The sequence below is a fragment of the Callorhinus ursinus genome, unplaced genomic scaffold (genome assembly GCF_003265705.2).
Source record: "Callorhinus ursinus isolate GAN/ISIS: 27379988/994484 unplaced genomic scaffold, GSC_fseal_2.0 scaffold13, whole genome shotgun sequence".
NCBI classification, from domain to species: Eukaryota; Metazoa; Chordata; class Mammalia; order Carnivora; family Otariidae; genus Callorhinus; species Callorhinus ursinus.
Window position 1 is genome coordinate 20392741 of NW_027397075.1, and position 18723 is coordinate 20411463.

At 40.1% G+C, this 18723-nt stretch overlaps 1 protein-coding gene across 8 annotated transcripts in view; it reads left to right on the plus strand.

Annotated features, from left to right (window-relative positions):
* SMYD3 (SET and MYND domain containing 3) overlaps window positions 1–18723 on the plus strand; it is a 698417-nt gene that overhangs the window by 663813 nt on the left and 15881 nt on the right. For all 8 annotated transcript variants that reach the window (XM_025877938.2, XM_073899893.1, XM_073899894.1 and 5 more), the window contains one exon: window positions 18383–18491. In XM_025877938.2, the coding sequence (XP_025733723.1) occupies window positions 18383–18491 (109 nt within the window). The remainder of the gene's footprint in view (window positions 1–18382; window positions 18492–18723) is intronic.

Below are 18723 nucleotides of genomic sequence, written 5' to 3' on the forward strand. Positions count from 1 at the left end.
AGGGCTTGAACCCTGGGATCATGAGCTGAAGGCAGATGCTTAACTGACTGAGCCACCCGGGCGCCCTCTTACTGAGATTTTTATAGGAATTGTATTTAACCTGTAGATCAATTTGAGGAGAATTGACAGCTTTACTGTACTGAGTCATCTAATCCATAGACACTATATATGTATTTATTTAGATCTTTGATTTTTTTCACCAGCATTTTATAATTTTCAATCCATAGATGCTGTACATGATATTTATAGATTTATACCTAAGTATTTCATTTTTTATCGTGCTTGTAAGTGGTATTGTATCTTTAATTTTGGCTTTCATGTGTTCTTTGTGAGTATACAGACATGCAATTAATTTTTGTGTGTTGAGTTTGTATCCTGTGACTTTACTGATTTTATGTATTAGTTCTGGGAATGCTTTTGTAAATTCCTTAGGATTTTCTACATAGGTAATTATGTCTCTGCAAATAGGGACAGTTAGTTCTTCCTTTTTAATCCCCTTTCTTTTGTTATTGCACTGGCTAGCACTTCTAGTTCTGTGTTGAATAAGAATAATTGCAGTGGACTTCCTTGCCTTTTCCCCAATTTTAGTGAGAAAGCATTCAGTATTAGTGTTTGCCAGTAGACATGGTATATAAATTGCCCTTGGCCCAGTCTTCTCTGGATCTCCTCATCAGATCTCTAACTGGACAGCAGATAGATGGGCTCAATGTACAGCCAGTTCTCATAATCTAGTGGATTTTCCTCATTTGGGAACTGGTAGACTTAAATGGCATCTGTTCTCATCCTGGCTTTCTGGGACATGAGACAGATAAGGTATACTGTAAACTACACACCTCACAATGCACTTTTGTCAAGGCTCCTCATATCTCAGTCTCCACTTACCAGCTGTTATTTAGGGCACCTGCTCTTGTCAGTATTTGCTGTGACACACCTACTCCTCCACTCTTGCCCCTTAACTCTACTCCTACCCTATTTTTGGAACAAAGGTCTGAATTGGCTAAAGGAGAAAGGGGTCCCAGATGACTGACCTTGGCTACTACAAAAGCCAGCCTCCCCATAATGCACGGACAGCTGCACAGATTCCTGCTTGGTCCAAACTTGCATTTCTGGTCCATGATTCAGCTAGTAGGAAGGGAACCTTCCCAACACTTTCAAGCAAACATGCTTATCCAGCTGATGTTTTACTATGCATTGTTCTGAGCAAAGTTGTGGCTAAGAACACATCCTAGACTCTGGCATTAGGTTGGCTATTAGTACTAGTTTTAAGTTATATTGTGATTTTTTAAAATCTATATTTGTGTCTTGATAGGCATTTTGATAGTAAATTGGAAGTGTTCTATCAGAGGTAACTTTTTAGATGCCTTTTTGACTGAGTACCCTGACTGATCACTGATTTTGTCACAGGCAGTCATGCTCCCCACATTAAATGGGGAAAAGAGCAAGCATGTCATTAATTATCCCCTCAGAAGAAAAGTTATTGCTAGAGGTTTCTTGAAGCCAAGTTAAATCCAAATGGTTTTGCTACTTCTGTAGTGTGTCTGAATTCTTGATTCACTTCCCCTTCGACAGTGGCAGAATAAACAAGTCCCCAAAGAGGAGGAACACACTACCCTTCTTTTTGTGAACATTTACTCTTCCTTGATCTCCTCTCCCTTCTTCCTCCTTTTGAAAAAATACCGTGTGTGCGCTATGTATATTTGTGTATAATGTCTGCATTACTGAAAAATGTCAAAATCTTACAAGTTGATAAGCATGAAAAAAGATGTCATGGCTGCAGTGGCTCTTCTAGAAACAAGATTAAAGGAACAAGTAATTTTGACCTCTTGAGGGATTTGATAATATAATTAAGTATATAAAATGAATGCGTATTTCTATAATTTAGAGGGAGTGATATATATATTTGGGTTTCAGAGGGAGGGGTAGAGAACTAGTTTTCTGTGCCTGTCTAGCTTTCAATAATGTGAAAGGAGGATCCATCCATTAGCAAAGAAAGCTTTACATACACAGGTAGCAAAAAATGTATTTTCTCTTATAGACATGGTTTGTGACATTCAGGGAATCCATTAAAAAGCACATTACTTTTTGCAAAATTACGTATTTTAGTGTAAAAAGGCCAGATAGTAATGAGAGGAAATAACATGTTTAAAAGAGGAATCCATTTTTGTGAGAAATTGAAGCATTATAGAGATTTTGGAGTCAGACCCTGATTTAAATTCCACCCAAACTAACTACTAGCTATGCGATCTTAAACAAATTGTTTAATTTCTTTGTGCCCGGTTTCCTAATTTGTACAGTAGAGGATGATCGTAACTACCTGGCAGATTGTTGTGCTAATCACAGGGAATGGAGGGGAGGAATGGTCCTTGCTCAGAGTCAGGCTTATAGGATAACACTCCACGTGTGATAGTTCTCTTTGTATTTATGGAAAATGACTGCCTGTGGGAAGGGGGCAGGACTTTTCGCCATGTTCCGAGGACTGCACTTTTATACTTAGCAGATTACACAGGTCTGATTTGTGGCTAAGGACGCAGCCATTTTGCCTGTGATCAACTCCTACTCCTGCCATTTTCTAGCTAGTTCCCTAATCTCTCTGGGCTTCAGTTTCCCCAGTGGTAAAATGGTGATAGTTCCAGGTTCAGAAGGTGGTTTGATGTTTCTTTTTAACAGCTTGTTTGAAGCGTGATTTACATACCATAAAATTCAGCCGTTTTAAGTGTACAGCTCTATAAATTGTAGACATTTTTGCAGTTGTGCAAATGAGCACCACCATCCATCCATTTTTTAAATATTTCTGTCACCCGCAAAGGTTCCCTTGCACCTTTGCACCTGTTTGTGTTGGTTCCTACCTCCATGCCCAGCCGCAGGCCACCACAACTCTAGACTTTCTAGAAATTTCACATACATGGAATCCTATAATATGTAGTCTTATCTAGTTTCTTTTGCTTAGGCTGTTTTTGAGGTTCATCTGTGATGCAGTGTGTATCAGTACTTTGTTCCTTTTGTGGCAGAATAGTATTGCATTGTATGGCTCAAGCGCATCTTTTTTACCCATTCACCAGTTATTTGGGCTATTTCCACTTTTTTTTTTGGCTATTTTGAATAATACTGAAATGAACACTGGCATATAAGTCCTTATGTGGGCATGTTTTCATTCCTCCTGAATGGATATCCTAGTAATGGAATTTGGGGGCTGCCTTGGTCCTTTCAGGTGGCTGTACCAAAATGTCATAGACCTGGTAGCCCCAGCCTTCTCCTCTCTCTCTCCCCGTTCCCTGAAAACCACTAATCTACTGTATGTCTCTATGGATGTGCCTATTTTGGACATTTCAGTAAATGGGATGAGACAATATACAACAGAATAGTATCTGCCAGACCATTTTCCAAAGTGGCTGCACCATTTTGCATTTTCACCAGCAGTGTATGAAAGTTCCAGTCTCTCCACATCCTCACCAGCACTGGCTCTTACAGCCATAGTAGGTGTGAGGGGCAACTCGCTATAGTTTTGATTTGCATTTACCTAATGACTAGTGATGTTAAACATCTTTTCATGTGTTTATTAGCCATTTGTGTATCTTCTTGGAAATGAAGTGGAATTCTTCTATTCTTCTTCGAAGAGAAATATCTGTTCACATCCTTTGTTCATTTCAGTTGCGTTATTTGTCTTCTGTGTAACTTTTTAAGAAGTCACCAAAATGTTTTCCAAAGCACTTGTACCATTCTACTTCCCCTCACAGTGTATGGGAGTTCCAGTTCCTCTATATCCTTGCCAACACATACAAAATAATATTGTTAGTTTCTTTTGATTCTAGCCCTTCCAGTGGGTATACAGTGGTACTGTAAAACATTACTCTGATGACTAATTATTTTGAGCATCTCTTCAGGTACTGACTTGCCATTCGTATTTTTTTTCTGAAATACCTGTCAAATATTTTGCCCATTTTTCATTTTTTTTGTTTATGCTTTATTATTACTGAGTTGTAAGAGTTCTTTGTATATGTTGGTTAGAAGTCTTAGATGTATATTTTGAAGATAATTTCACCCAGTCTTTAGCTTGTTTTTATTCTTTCTATCTTTTATAGGGGACATTTAATTTTTACAAATTCCAATGTCAATTTTTTGACAAAAAAATTGTTTGTGTTATATGTAAGAAATCTTTGCCTAACACAAGACCATGAAGATTTTCTCCTATATCTTTTTTTTTTAAGTTGTATAATCGTACATTATACATTTAGATTGATAATCCATTTTGAGTTAATGGGCTCATAATGGATCTTGGTATAAGGTATAAAGTTCAGGTCAAAGTTCATTTTTTTTCCTACGGATGGTTGAAATAACTGTCTTACTACATTGTTTTTGTGTCTTTGTCCAAAATGCATTGGCCATATTTGTGTAATTCTATTTTTGAAATATCTATTGTTTCATTTATCTGTCTCTTTGCCAATACCACACTGTTTTAATTACTATAGCTTTATAGTAAATCTTAAATTTTCTTATGTGAATCCTCTTTTATTCTTTTTTTAAAATTGTTTTGACTCTTCTGGTGTCTTTAAATTTCCATATACATTCTAGAACCAGCCTGTGTATATCTACGGATTTCATGTTGGTATTTTTATTACAACTATAGATTTTTTTATTACACTAATTTTTATTGCACTATAGATCAGTTTGAGGAGAATCAACATCTTGACTGCATTCACCTTTGCTTTTGAAGGATAGTTTAAGTACAGATTTCTTAGTTGACAGCTTATTTCTTTTAGCATTGTTATTCTTTTGTATTTTGTCTCCATGGTTTCTGGTGAGAAGTCTGCTGTTTCCCTTCTGGTTGGTGAGGTGTTTTTGTTTTTGTTTTGTTTTTGTTTTTGTTTTTGTTTTTGCTCCTTTCAGTATTTTCTCTTTAATTTTGAACAGTTTAACTATGATGTGTCTAGATAGATTCTCCTTGCATTTATTTTACTTGGAGATAGTTGAGCTTCTTGGGATCTATGGGCTAATATTTTGTATTAGTTAAATTTTAAATTTATATTAATTAAATTTTGTGTTCATTAAATTTGGGAAGGTTTTGGACATAATTGTTTCTATTTTTCCTGCCCCCTTCCCTTTCTTCTCGTGTTTCGGGATATACCTGACTTCTCAGAGGTATCTGAGTGTTCTATTTTTCTTCAATTATTTTTCTCTCTGTTCTGCTGATTCGATATTTCATTGATCTGGCTTCTGATTTTTTCTGATGATTTCACCTACCATGTCAACTCTGAGTCCCTCTGATGAACTTTTCATTTCAACTCTAGAATTTATATTCGGTTCTTTTTTACAGGTTTTACTTCTCAATCAGAACTTCCTCCCACCACCTTTTTTTGAAAACTGTTTTCCTTTAATTCTTTGAATATAATTTAATTATTTGGAAATATTTATCATAGTTGCTTTAATGATTTTTCTTTCTAAATCTAATATCTGAGTCCACCCGGAGTCCATTTCTTTTGACAGCTGTGTTCTTAAGTACGATTCCCTGTCTTTTACAGTATGTATTACAAGTTTTCTTTTGTTGCTGTAATAAATGATCACAAACTCAGTGGCTTCAAATGACACAAATGTATTATCTTGTAGTTCTGTAGGTCAGAAGCCTGACACAGGTCTCTCTGGGCTAAAATCAAGGTGTCAGTGGGGCTGTGATCCTTCCTAAGGGTTTTATAGAAAAACCTCTTCCCTTAAGTTGTCCAGCTTTTGGAGGCTGCTCATATTCCTTGGTTCTTGGTTCCCTTTCTGAATTTCAAAGCTAACAACATAACGATCCTCTGACCCTGCTTTCACCATCACAGCTCTTTCTCTGACCCAGCTGGGGATGGGTTTCTGCTTTTCCAGATTCGTGAAATTAGATGGGACCCACCTGGGTGACCTAGGCTACTCTTCCCCTCTCAAATGTTTTGACCTTAATCACACCTGCAGAGTTTGCTTTGCTGTGTGAGGTGACATATTCACAGGCTGTGCAGATTAGATTGTAGCTTTATTTGGGGGCCATTTCACTCCCCACTGCAGCCTAATAATTTTTTTAATTGAAAACCGAACTTGTAAAATAACATTAACTCTGCATTCTGTTTTATTGTTCTGAAGATTGTTGTGGTGGTTTTGTAACTTTTTTGGATGTAAACTGTGGAGTGTAGGGTATAGCTTATTAATGATGTCTTTGCTCAGTTTTTTGTTTTAGCCCTAGCTCCCTAGAGGTCTCCCCTGTGATTGCGTAGTGGGCAGCCAGTGACGTGGACAGGGGTGTTGCTCAAACATGTTTAACCTAAAAGGCTTCCCTTCCTCTGCCGTGTGTGGCAAGGTGTGTGCAGGTCAAAGTTGTAGTCCTCTCCCTTGGCTTCTACTTTTTGTCAGGCTTTCTTGCGCCCCCTTATGGATGTGCAATTTCCTAGTTACCCAGATGCTATGTATGGAGAGCTTGTCTCAGTTCTTTTAGGACTGTGGGGAGGGTGGTGGATAGGAATAGCTCCAGGCAAGCAGACCAGCGACTCTTGCTTTGCTTATCAAGCTCTAGCTGGTTTTTTGTTTGTTAAGAATGAACAAGTCTACCTTTGGTCAATTTCTGATGCCCTGAGGTGGTTGCTTTTGGCAATTCTGTCCAGTTTTATACTCATTTTTGCAGAGAAGACTCTGATCACTTCATACCATCTTTACCAAAGTTTATATGCATAGGGTTGTTTGGAAATAAATTGAGCTACAGTCAGTTAAGCGTCTGCCTTCTGCTCAGGTCATGATCCCAGAGTCCTGGGATCAAGTCCCACTTCAGACTCCCTGCTTAGCGGGGAGCCTGCTTCTCCCTCTGCTTGCCTCTCCCCCTGCTTGTGTGCACACTCTCCCTCTCTCTCTGACAAGTGAATAAATAAAATGTTAAAAAAAAAAAAACTGATCTAAAGCGGGTAGAGTCCTTAGATCAGGACCTGATATGTAGCAAGGGCTCTAACTGTATCTATTCTAATCATCATTATTGTTACTAGTGACAAAAACAACTAGACAGTCACATTTCCAGCACATATTCATAGTTACCCATTATAGAGTTTTTTTTTTTCTTTTGTATGCAATCCTCTCTCCAGCCTCTTTCTTCTAGAAAGTCCTTTACTACAGACCAGGTGTCTGCCAGCTTTTTCTGTACAGAGCTAGGTGGTAAGTGTGTTAGGCTTTGCAAGCCATACGGACAACTCCTAAGTCTTGCTGATGTGTCAGGAAGGGAGCCACCGACCGTCTACAAAGGAGTGGATGTGGCTGTGCACCAAACTATTTGTGAAAACATGCCACAGGGGGGATCTGGCCTTGGCACCATACTTTGCCAACCCTGCTGTAGACTCACATTCTCATGAGGCTGCATCTTAGCACTGCCAACTTTTATGCCCCAACAGACTTTTTTTTTTTTTTTAAATCACCAAAGAAGAGAGAACATTTCTACTTCCCAGCACCACATTCCAGAACCTCCCAACACCTGTGCTCTGGGAGTTTACGCTTCTTCAAGGCCTCTGGGCTCTCAAGTACTTGGCATCTGTATCAGCTGATTTCAATAAAAGGACCAGTCGTATTTCTGGAATACATGTCAACAACACTTGTAGTGTTAGATACAGACATACAGCTTGGTAAGATTATTGATGGCAAACTGTATTTCATCTATTTACAACTAGATTATGCAGCTTTTTATGAATTTTTAATTTTTTATGAGTATCATTTTTCCCTCCAAACAAGGGTAAGATATGTACATTTTTTTAAACCACAGCGTTCCCTTCTTGATTCAACATTCAATCTTTGGAGATCATTAAATCCCTAGATTATCTATTAACCTAATTGTTCTTTACACACTGGCTTTGTACCTTGAAATTAAAACAGAGCATTAAATCAGGTTTTAAGACTTTTTATTGTTAAATATATCATACATTCCAAAGGGTATATAAATCACACATGAGCTGTTTAAAGAGTTATAAAGTGTGCATATAACTGCCCTATGTTTTTCCTGGATAGAGAAGGACTTTAGGGTACTTGAATCCTGTTTTCTTTACTATTGACATGTATACTATGATTATTGTATATTTTTATTTTTACCATATTTTTAACTCCCACAAGACTGTTTTGTCTGTTTGTAGGTTTGCCCATATTCGGCATTCTCTTTGTTCTTCATTCCTACTTGTACCTTAGACCTTCCATCTTGGCTCACTTTCCTTCTTCCAGAAGTACATCCTTTAGAAATTCCTTTTGTTAAGATCTGCTGATGACAAATTCTCAGTTTTTGTTTTTTCAAAAATGTCTCTATTTCGTCTTCTCCCTTTTTTTTTTAAAGACTCTTATTTTTTTTACAGCAGTTTTAAGTGCACAGCAGAATTGAAGGTACAGAGATTTCCCATATGTTCCCTACCCCCACACACGCACAGCTTCCTGTATTACCCACATTCCCCACCAGGGTGGAACATTTGTTACAACACTGACACATCATTATCACCAGAGTCCATAGTTTACATTAGGGGTCACTGTCAGTGTTGTACATTTTATGAATTTGGACAAATGTATAATGATGTGTACATCATTATGGTATCATATGTTTTCACTACCCTAAAAATCCTCTGAGCTTCACCTGTTCATCCCTCCCTTGCACCCCCCAGAAGTCACTGATTTTTTTTTTCTCCATAGTTTTGCATTTTCCAGAATGTCACACCTTCGAAATGTAGCCAATGTAGATTGGCTTCTTTCCCTTAGTAATATGCATATAAAGTTGTTCATGTCTTTTCATGGTTTAATAGGTCATTTGTTTTCAGTACTAGATAATATTCCATTGTCTGGATGGACCACAGTTTATTTATTCATTCATGTACCGAAAGGCATCTTGGTTACTTCCAAGTTTTGGCAGTTATGAATAAAGCTGCTGTAAGTTAATATGTGTGTTTGTATGGACATAAGTTCTCAAACATAAGTTCTCAACCCCTTTGGGTAAATACCAAGGAGCATGATTCCTAGATCCTATGGTTTAGTTTATTTAGTATGTTTAGTTTTATAAGAAACCACCAAACTGTCTTCCAAAGTGGCTGCACCATTTTGCATCCCCACCAGCAATGAAGGAGAGTTCCTGTTGTTTCGCATCCTCACCAGCATCTGGTAGTGTCAGTGTTCTGGATTTTGGTCATTCTACTAGATGCGAAGTGGTATCTCATTGTTTTAATTTGCATTTCCCCAATGACATCTAATAGAAGCATCTTTTCATAGGCTAATTTGCCATCTGTATCTCTTCTTTGGTGAGATGTCTGTTCTCTTTTTTTTCATTTTTTTCAGTTTTTCTTTATGTTGAGTTTTAAGAGTTCTTTGTATATTTAGGGTAACAATCCTTTATCAGATGTGTCTTGTAAATATTTTCTCTCAGTCTGTGGCTTACCTTCTCATTCTCTTGACAGTGTCTTTTGCGGAGCAGAAGCTTTCAGTTTTCCAGCTTATCAGTTATTTCTTTCCTCGATCATGTCTTCGGTGTTGTATCTAAAAAGGCATCATTGGGGATGCCTGGGTGGCTCAGTTGGTTAAGCGTCTGCCTTTGGCTCAGGTCATGATCCTGGGGTCCTGGGATCGAGCCCCTTGCTCAGCAGGGAGCCTGCTTCTCCCTCTCCCTCTGCCTGCCGCTCCCCCTGCTTGTGCGCGTGTGCTCTCTCTGTCAAATAAATAAATGAAAAATCTTAAAAAATTTTAAAAAAGGGTATCACCATACCCAAAATTATCTAGGCTTTCCCCTGGGTTGTCTGCTAGCAGTTTCATGGCTTGCATTTTACATTTAGATCTATGATCCATTTTGAGTTCACTTTTGTGAAGGGCATAAGACCTGGGTCTGCATTTGTTTGTTTTTTGCAATGTGGATGTTCGGTTGCTTCAGCACCATTTGTTGAAAACACCTGTCTTTGCTCCATTGTGTTACCTTTGCTTCTTCGTCAAAGGTCAGTCAACTGTACATATGTGGGTCTTTCAGAGCTCCCTGCTCTGTTCCCTTGATCTGCTTGTTCTTTCATCAGTACCGTGCCATCTTGATTACTATAGCTTTAGAATCAGTCTTGAAGTTGGTTATATTGATTCCTCCAACTTTGTTCTTCTCCAGTGTTATGTTGGGTATTCTGGGTCTTTTTGCCTCCATGTAAACTTAGAATCAGTTTACTGACATCCACAAAATAACTTCCTGGGACTTTGATTGGGATTGCATCGAATCAATAAACCAAGTTGGGAAAAACTGACATCTTGACAGTATTGAGTCTTCTTATCAATACACATGGACTACTTTCCCATTTATTTAGTTCTTTGATTTCATTCATCAGAAATTTTTAGTTTTTCTTATATAGAGCTTGTACATATTTCTTTAGATTTATATCTCAGTATTTTATTTTGGGTGGGTGTACTAATGTCTCATTCTTTTTTTAATAGTTTATTGAAATATAATTCATAGAGGGCACCTGGGTGGCTCAGTCAGTTAAGCATCTGCCTTTTGCTCAGGTCATGATCTCAGGGTCCTGAGGTGGAACCCCATATCAGGCTTTCCACTCAGCGGGAGGTCTGCTTCTTCCTCTCCCTCTGCCCCTCCCCCTGCTTACGCTCTCTCTCTGTCAAATACGTAAATAAAATCTTTTAAAAAAGAAATATAATTCATAGAACCATACAATTTACCCATCAAAAGCATACAATTCATTATATTCAAAGACATGTGCAGCCATCGCCACATTCAATTTTAGAACATTTTCTTCACCTCAGAAAGCAACCCTGAACCCTTTACCTGTACACTCAGATTCGTGAAAGATATTTTTGAGGATACAGGAATTCTTTGTGCTGGGCACATTGAGGATATTATTCTACTGGCTTCTGGCTTTCTGTTGGCCTTACCTTGACTCTTTTCAATGTAGTCTGTCTCCTGCAATTGGCAAGAAGGGAGGATTCTCTGTTAGACCCTGTGATGTTAGGTAGACACTGGACTTGCTCTTATGCCCCCCAAGCTTAAAACAAAAAAACAAACAAAAGCAGAGGAAGCCAGAGGCTCCAGCATATGAGCATACCATAGTTGTACCATTCTACTTACTTCTCAGGGGTCCCTCTTCACTTAGATTTTGGCCTGACATTTCTTTACTATCTTGCCAGCATTTTATTACATTTCTTTTTATATTTCAGTCATGCTGGCCAGCCTTTTTGAAATACTTCTAAATATTGTTAAGTATTTTACACCCTAAAAAAGAGGACTGCAAGACACGAAATGGGCAAAAGCCAGACACAGGAAAGCACTGTCCCCATTATGAGCATTAAAGGAAACTATTTGCATACAGTGGAGTACCACCCTATCTGCCTGGAGGATTCTGACCAGTCCTTACCACTGCGCTACAGGGAGTACCAGCTCTGTGAGCAGCACCACATGGCCTCCCTGCTGGTAGCCAAACTGCCGGGGGCCCAGGCTGCTCATGAGCAGGACTGGCAAGTGGGTGAGAAAATTGTGCATGAATCCAGCATGACATGAAAATAGTCAAACGTAATTTGCAAGTTACAAATATGATACAGGCAATGTGTTCATGGTTCACTTTTTTTTTTTTTAAGATTTTATTTATTTGACAGAGAGAGACACAGAGAGGGAACACAAGCAGGGGGAGAGGGAGAAGCAGACTCCCCACTGAGCAGGGAGCCCGATGCGGGGCTCGATCCCAGGACCCTGGGATCATGACCTGAGCCAAAGGCAGACGCTTAACGACTGAGCCACCCAGGCACCCCTGAGGTTCACTTTTCAAAAAGAAGATGAAAACACAAACTTTCAGGTTCAAAATTTAACCCCATCTGCAACAGAAGCATTTCTTTAACAAGGCAGCTCTGTGCCCCTCATCCAGTATCATCTCAACTACCACCATCCTACCAGGCTTCTCTCTGCATTCCTACCCATTCAGCTTGCATTTAAAAAAAAAAAAAAAAAAAACAGGGAAACATACAGGTGATCCAAGTGGGCCCTTTGGCTGTTGGAAATAACCATTTTTATGCTATTGGGCCACTTTTTTTTTTTTTAACTTTGCAATAAAATCAGGCAATTTTTCCCCATTGTTTATTTCAGTGTGGATATAACAGTGTGTTATATTTGATTACCATACGTTCACTAGCCCTGGACACTTAATGATACTAGCTTGTGTTTATATGTAGTTGCGAATATTTCTAAATGTTCTCCCACTCCTTGTCTTAGCATCAGGTTAATTGTGATGTGAAGTGGTCCATCAACAAACTACTTGGAAGAAGCAGGTCTTGAGCCTGAATGTCCTAACTCTTTCATTCGAATTTATCTACTGTAAAACCTCTGCTTCTGAACCCGAATTACATAAACATTTAAAATAAACAAAAAGCTCTTTTGTTCTTCTCTGATTTAGAGTTTCTTTATAACAATAGATAATGTACCAACAACCATAAATTGTTAAACTTCTTAGAGTAAGAAAGTCCTGCCTTTTGGGTGGAGGACCTCTATTTAGTGGAAATTAAGAGGCGTTAGAAATATAATCTTTGTGGGGGCACCTGGGTGGCTCAGTCGTTAAGCGTCTGCCTTCAGCTCAGGTCATGATGCCAGGGTCCTGGGATCGAGCCCCACATCGGGCTCCCTGCTCAGGAGCAGGCTTCCCACGGAGTTGCTTCTCCCTCTCCCCCTGCTTGTGTTCCCTCTTTCGCTGTCTCTCTGTCAAATAAATAAATAAATAATCTTTAAAAAAAAAAAAAAGAAATATAATCTTTGTGTAAGGAGATGATTCTGCTTACTCATTTTGTGGGATAAAATAAACCCAAGAAAAATCTAATTGCAGTGAGACAAAAATCTCGCTGTAATGTTCTAAAATGCTGTTGTAATATATGATAGAATTATAAGAGGCACATGAATTTTATTTTCTCATACTCAAGGGGTAGGTGGTGGTGGGGTGTGGCAGATGCACCTGTCAGTGATGTGGGGCCAGCAACACATATCACAGATAAAACAGGAGGTGAGGGTTCAATTGAGGCCAGAACCCAGGATCATCCTTTTTTGGAAACAAGTGAGAATTCATAGCTCTGATCTTCCTGTCACCAGCGAGGCAGGCAGTAGGAGTGATGGAGAAGTAAGGATTCATTGCCCCCATCGGGGAAGAGCACTTCTCTGGACTGTGTAATTAATTAAGCTCATGGTAAGAGATGGTTCTTATTCTAAGGCAATTTCTAGGATGGTATGATCTTTTCTTTCTTTGGTTTCATTTCCCGATGTTAGGATCTTTTTTCTTTTTTATCTTTTTTAAACTAACAGCAACAAAAGTGTTACATATTACAAATGAAGCTACCCTACCACAAAGGCATAAATAACTTTCATACAGCAGCTGGTTTAACTTAAGCCAAGCCTGAGGAACATCACATGACTTCATCTGCCTTTTCACGCTTCCTTGGCCCAGTCCCCTGTGAGTTTCCATGTCATTTCTATATGAGGCTTACAATTCATTAAAAATCCAGAATTTTTTAAACTTGAGGCAGTTATCTGCCAGAGGCCATAATTCCCAAAAGTGAAAAAGTAAAACCCAGTGTCTTTTTATTATGAAAAATTTCAAACATACACAAAAATAGAGTAATATGATGAACTTTCTTACATTCCTCATCCATATTCAATAATTATCAAAATTTTGCAACACTTATTTTATCCCTCCCCCCTTTTTGTTGAATTGTTTTATTCTATTTTGCAGTTCTTAGCATTTCTGAATCTGTTATTTGCTGTCTTTTATTACTTTTGGAAATTCTCAGCCATTATGGCTTCATATATTGCTTCAGCCCCATTCCCTTTCTAACCTAATTTGAAATTCTAGTTAACATGTATGAGACCAGGGTCCTTTATTTGCCATTTCATTGCCTCTCCATGTTTTGACCTGCCTTCCAGTTTACTAATTCTTTCTTTGGCTGTGATGCATCTGATGTTAAGCTATTGAGTTCTTGACTCCAGTTTTCTATTTTTCAGTTCCAGAAATTTCATTGGTTATTTTTTATTTCTAATTTTTTGCTAAAGTTCTTTTCTATTATTTAAGTTGTCAAACATACTTTTTACATTTAAAGACCTGTTGGTTTAAAGACCTGACTTGTTGAGTACCTATAGGTCTGTTTCATTGTCTGTGTTTTTTTTCTCTTGGTTTTCAGACAGTCCTTTGTTTTTTGTATGCCTGGTTATAATTTTACTGAATGTCTTGCAATTGGACATTGAACAGGAATAATTATAGGTTCAGGATGACATTTTACTTCAAAGAGAATTTACTTTTGCTTCTGGCAGTTTGTAGGAACAGATCACCTTAATCCATTCAGGGTTTGAACAGATCGAGTCTTTGTGAGGGCTGGTCTCTTTCTGGGTTACTACTACTCTTACCTTACCCTTTGGAGGTCACAAATGAAAGTCAAGGATGTTTACCAGGGCTCCTTTCCATCCTTGTTGCACCCTGAGCTCGTTTCTATGTCCGTTTCTGTGAGACTGCCAAAACCTCTGCTCAGCTCTTGAGCCTGTCTGCCTCTGCGTTCAAGTCAGCAAAGGGAAAAGTGGCAACAAATTTAAGGATCACCTTCTTGAGCTTCTGTTCTTTCCGCAGTTTTGACTCCTCCAGATCCCTCGGCCTCAGTGGGTCTGTGGTACCTTCAAACAATTATTTTGTAAATTTTGTCTAACTTTTCTTGTTTTTAACAAGGAGTTCGGTCTGAAACGAACTAATCCACCATTGCTGGAAGAGAAATTCTGCTGAGGAAATTTAAATCAAATCTCAGACATTACATCATTTTATCCATTCATTAGCTTGCATCTTGGAAAAATGTGGACATTTCGTTATATGCCAACAATGCTGTTTCATGTTCAGATTTCCTAGAATTCCCAGAAATGTCTTTTAATGATTGTTTTGTTTGAGGTCAAATACACAAGGTCTATATGTGACATTTGGTTGTTGTATCTTTTGAGTCTCTTTTAATCTAGAGTGCTCTCCTCCCCTGCCATCTTTTTCTTTTCATGCCATTGACCTGTTGAAATTCTGCATCAAAGTCCTATAGAATTTCCCATATCTCGGTTTAGCTGGTTGCTTTTATTTGATCCTCTATCACTTGTTTTTCCTATGAAATGGAATTTAACTGCATGGACTTGATTAAATTCAGTTTTGTTTTTGGCAAGGATGCTTTATAGGTAGTGCAGAATAATTCCTGTTGTATGACATCAGAGAGCACACGATGTCTGATTTTTACACTGTAAGGATGCTAACATTGATCAGTGGGTTCTGTTGGTAACAACGTAATCCATTTATCATAAAATTCTCCATCATTCTTTGATCTCTTTGGTTACTATGAAATACGGTTTATAGAGGCAAGTTAAGCTCTTCTTTTAAATTCAGTCACGTCTTTTACATCAGTTCTAAAAAAAATCATCCCGAACAATCAATGTTTTTTTCCTGCTTTCAGTGCCAGACTGCTACCTGTAGTGAAGCTGTGTAATTGGTAATTACATCATGTGGGGAAACCTCAGCAGGACCAGCAGTGCGGGTCCTGCCACCAGGACTTCAATAGCCTTTGAGCTTGAGGCATTCCACTTTCTGGATTTGCAGCCTCCTCGCAAAGTAGGGCAGCACAATCTTGGTGCTTATGGGCCTGAGTTAAAGCTAGTACGGGTGCCGCTGCTTTGCTCTGCTTGTTTAAACACATTCCTTCCTAGGCACTTACTCACCACAGAAACACCAAGGGCAGTTTTTCCCTCCTAGGCCCAGCATTCAGGAGCGCATGATTGCTAGCATTGTACCTACAGAAAAGGAATTTATAATGCCCCAACAACTGTCCCAGGAGCCCATGGCCCCTTCTGGTCTGGACCAGTTCAAGTTATGTGGCTCCAGGAACCCTCCCCTGGTCACCGAGGGCTCTACTGCTTCTGGAGCCCCACGTCTGTGCCATGGCAGCCCTCACACTGCTCTCCATGTCATGATTTTATCTGCCTCACTTCTGCAACTAGACTATGTCCCAGCCAGAGCAGGGACTCTCCTGGGACTTCTCATTCCCTACCACCCTGGGCACAGAACACAGCATCTCATAGGCTCCCCTGCCCTTTCCCCTTCCCACTCAGACTCCTGCCTTGGTCCCCACACTCCTAGGCCCCCCTGAGGCCATTCCTGGGTCAGACTCTTCGCTGGCCTTCATTTTTGGTAGTGCCATGATTGAAGACAGCCGGCAGGCCCTCCTCTCTCCTTATCACGGTCACCCACGTGCCCTTGCTGGGGACCTTCTCCCAGCAGGAGTGAGCTTCACCGGTGTTGCTGTGGGTGCGACTCCAGCAAGTAGTCGTGATTGTTATTCCAGATGGCAACTGGGAGGTTTCCAGAAACAATCCAGGCACGTGGTCAGTGCTCGCCAGAGCCACGACACTGCTCCATAAATATTTATGTGCAAGTCCCCCTCGCAGACACATTCCCCTCATCCTCTCCTGACTGAACTTCACTTTGTTTTTTTTAATATCTTTAAGCAACAAGAGCAGGTACCTGTCAGGGCATAATTATGTGCCTCTTTCTCTCCCAGCATGGAACCAAGGATTTTTCTTTCCTTCTGCTAACTGACATGACAGACATCCATTTCGTGATATGATTTTTAGTATAAAATTCCTTTTTGCCTTTAAATTTAATTATTCCACATTCATAGCAATAAAATCAAATCCCAAATTCAGGTGTGCTTTTCAGGGAAAGTGTCCGGGGCAGTTACCTCCTGATAATGGTGTCCTGTACTTAAGCCTTTTGTCTGCAAATCTTAAAATCTCTTCCACACAAGTAGATAATGATGTTCATTTTGTGGGGTGGGGGGTGAAGTGATTGATCTCCTGGTCTACTCAAGAGATGGAGAAAAATCCAAGACCCAGGTGTTGCTTTTGTTTCTCCCCTCCATCTCCCTTCGCAGTTCTTTCAAAGAAGCATGGCCGACCTTCTATTGATTGAAATACCTCCCTCTCAAGGACTGCTTTCCACTTTTTGAAGAGCACGAATGAAAGGAGTTTCTATATCACATTTTGTGTGGGGAAGAGTTGAGGTTCAGGGAGAAGGAATGAGAAGGAGACGTGTGTCCACTTACCAGAGAATATATGTGTCTCTTGGTAGATCTGCCTCTTCTCTTTTACACAGTAGAGCTTAAATGTGGTTCCCTGAGTTCACAAGTGAGAAATGGTCAGAGCAGAGCTTGGCACATGGCAAGCCCTATGTGAGTCATGACTCTTAGGGCAGAACCTGTGGTCTTTGGACAAGCAGCATTTGGAGTGTGCCCTTGCTCATGCTAGCAGTGTAAATGCGCTTCCCTTTTCCCCATCCAGCCAGGCTTGCCCAAACCCTTGAGAGCCAGTTTATATCTTGTTTCCTTCCTCCAGGAAACCTTCGGTCCAACCAACCACCAGCACCTCTCTCTCTTCATAACTCTTACATTATTCTCTCAATGTAATTCAATCCCCTTGAACTGAGCATTACCATGTACTAAGGTAGGCCTCATTTGGGCACAAAATCATTTCCTCTCCTGTCATATTTTGTAACTGTGGTATGGATGTTTGTCTTGTGTCTGGTGGGATTATTGGGCCTTGAGGGGAAAGCTTATAGCTAGACAGCCTCCAGCCCCAGAAACAATCCTGTACATATAGGAGGAGTTTGGTAGACTCTAAGGATAGATGTTGCGGGAGATAGAAGCGGCCAAACTGTACACATTTTATTGACTCTGATATAATAAATTCTTGTTGAATCACATGGAAGTTATATCAGGTTTGGAGCATAGCCCTTCGTTTTCATTCTCTGCTCTCCTTACAACACCCTCTTCTATTCTGTTACGTGGGAAAGAGGTCAAGCTTGTATTGAGCTCCTCCTGCATGCAGGACATCATAGCGAACACAGATGGGGGGCCAGAATAAAAGCTCTGTAATCCAGTGAGATGATAAGTAAATACACAGGTCCTGTACGAAAGATGGGCCATGATGAACTCCAAGGGCTTGGCAGTTAAAAGGAGGGCATGGTAGTATCTCCGTGGGGAGTCGTGAACACTTCATTCATCGACTCAATATGTACTGAGCTGCCATCTTCTGTTCAAAGGCCGTTCTAGGTGCTGGAGCCTCACAGGAGAGGCTGGAGTATAAGCTCATCAACTGGTCTCTCCCACCCACCCCCAGAGAGAAACGCAGACCTTGTCTCCTTTCTCTCATGCTGATTAGAGAGACTTTCCAGTCCTGTCATTTCTTTCCTAACACAGGATGCCACCCCGTCCTGACCACCCAGCTAGCTTCCTCTTGATAGGGGTCAATGGGGTCTGCCCCTCCCCCCCCTTCATGGTCTCCTGATGGAACGCCGACTGCAAAGGTGAGAGCTGCTGACCCTGTTTGCGCTTTGGTTTCTTCCAGAATTTTTTTCCCCGGAAGCCATCCTGTCAGAGGGGTGCAGGTAATGAAAGTGGGCAAACTACAGTTGCACCAAGGCATGTTCCCCCAGGCGATGAAGAACCTCAGACTGGTGAGTGTGCCGAGACCGTGTGTCCTTCTGCAGGGAGTACCAGGTCTGCCTGTCGCTAGGCCGCTTCCTTGTGATTTTTAGCAACTCTGCACATGCGCACTTGTCTGCATGCACACACGCATGCACACACACGTTGGCACGCACACGCATACCCATAAATGTTTAACGACCAGCTCTAAGAAAACCTGATTTCTGACGTTTGTCGATTTCTGTGATCTAAATGTGTGCACCA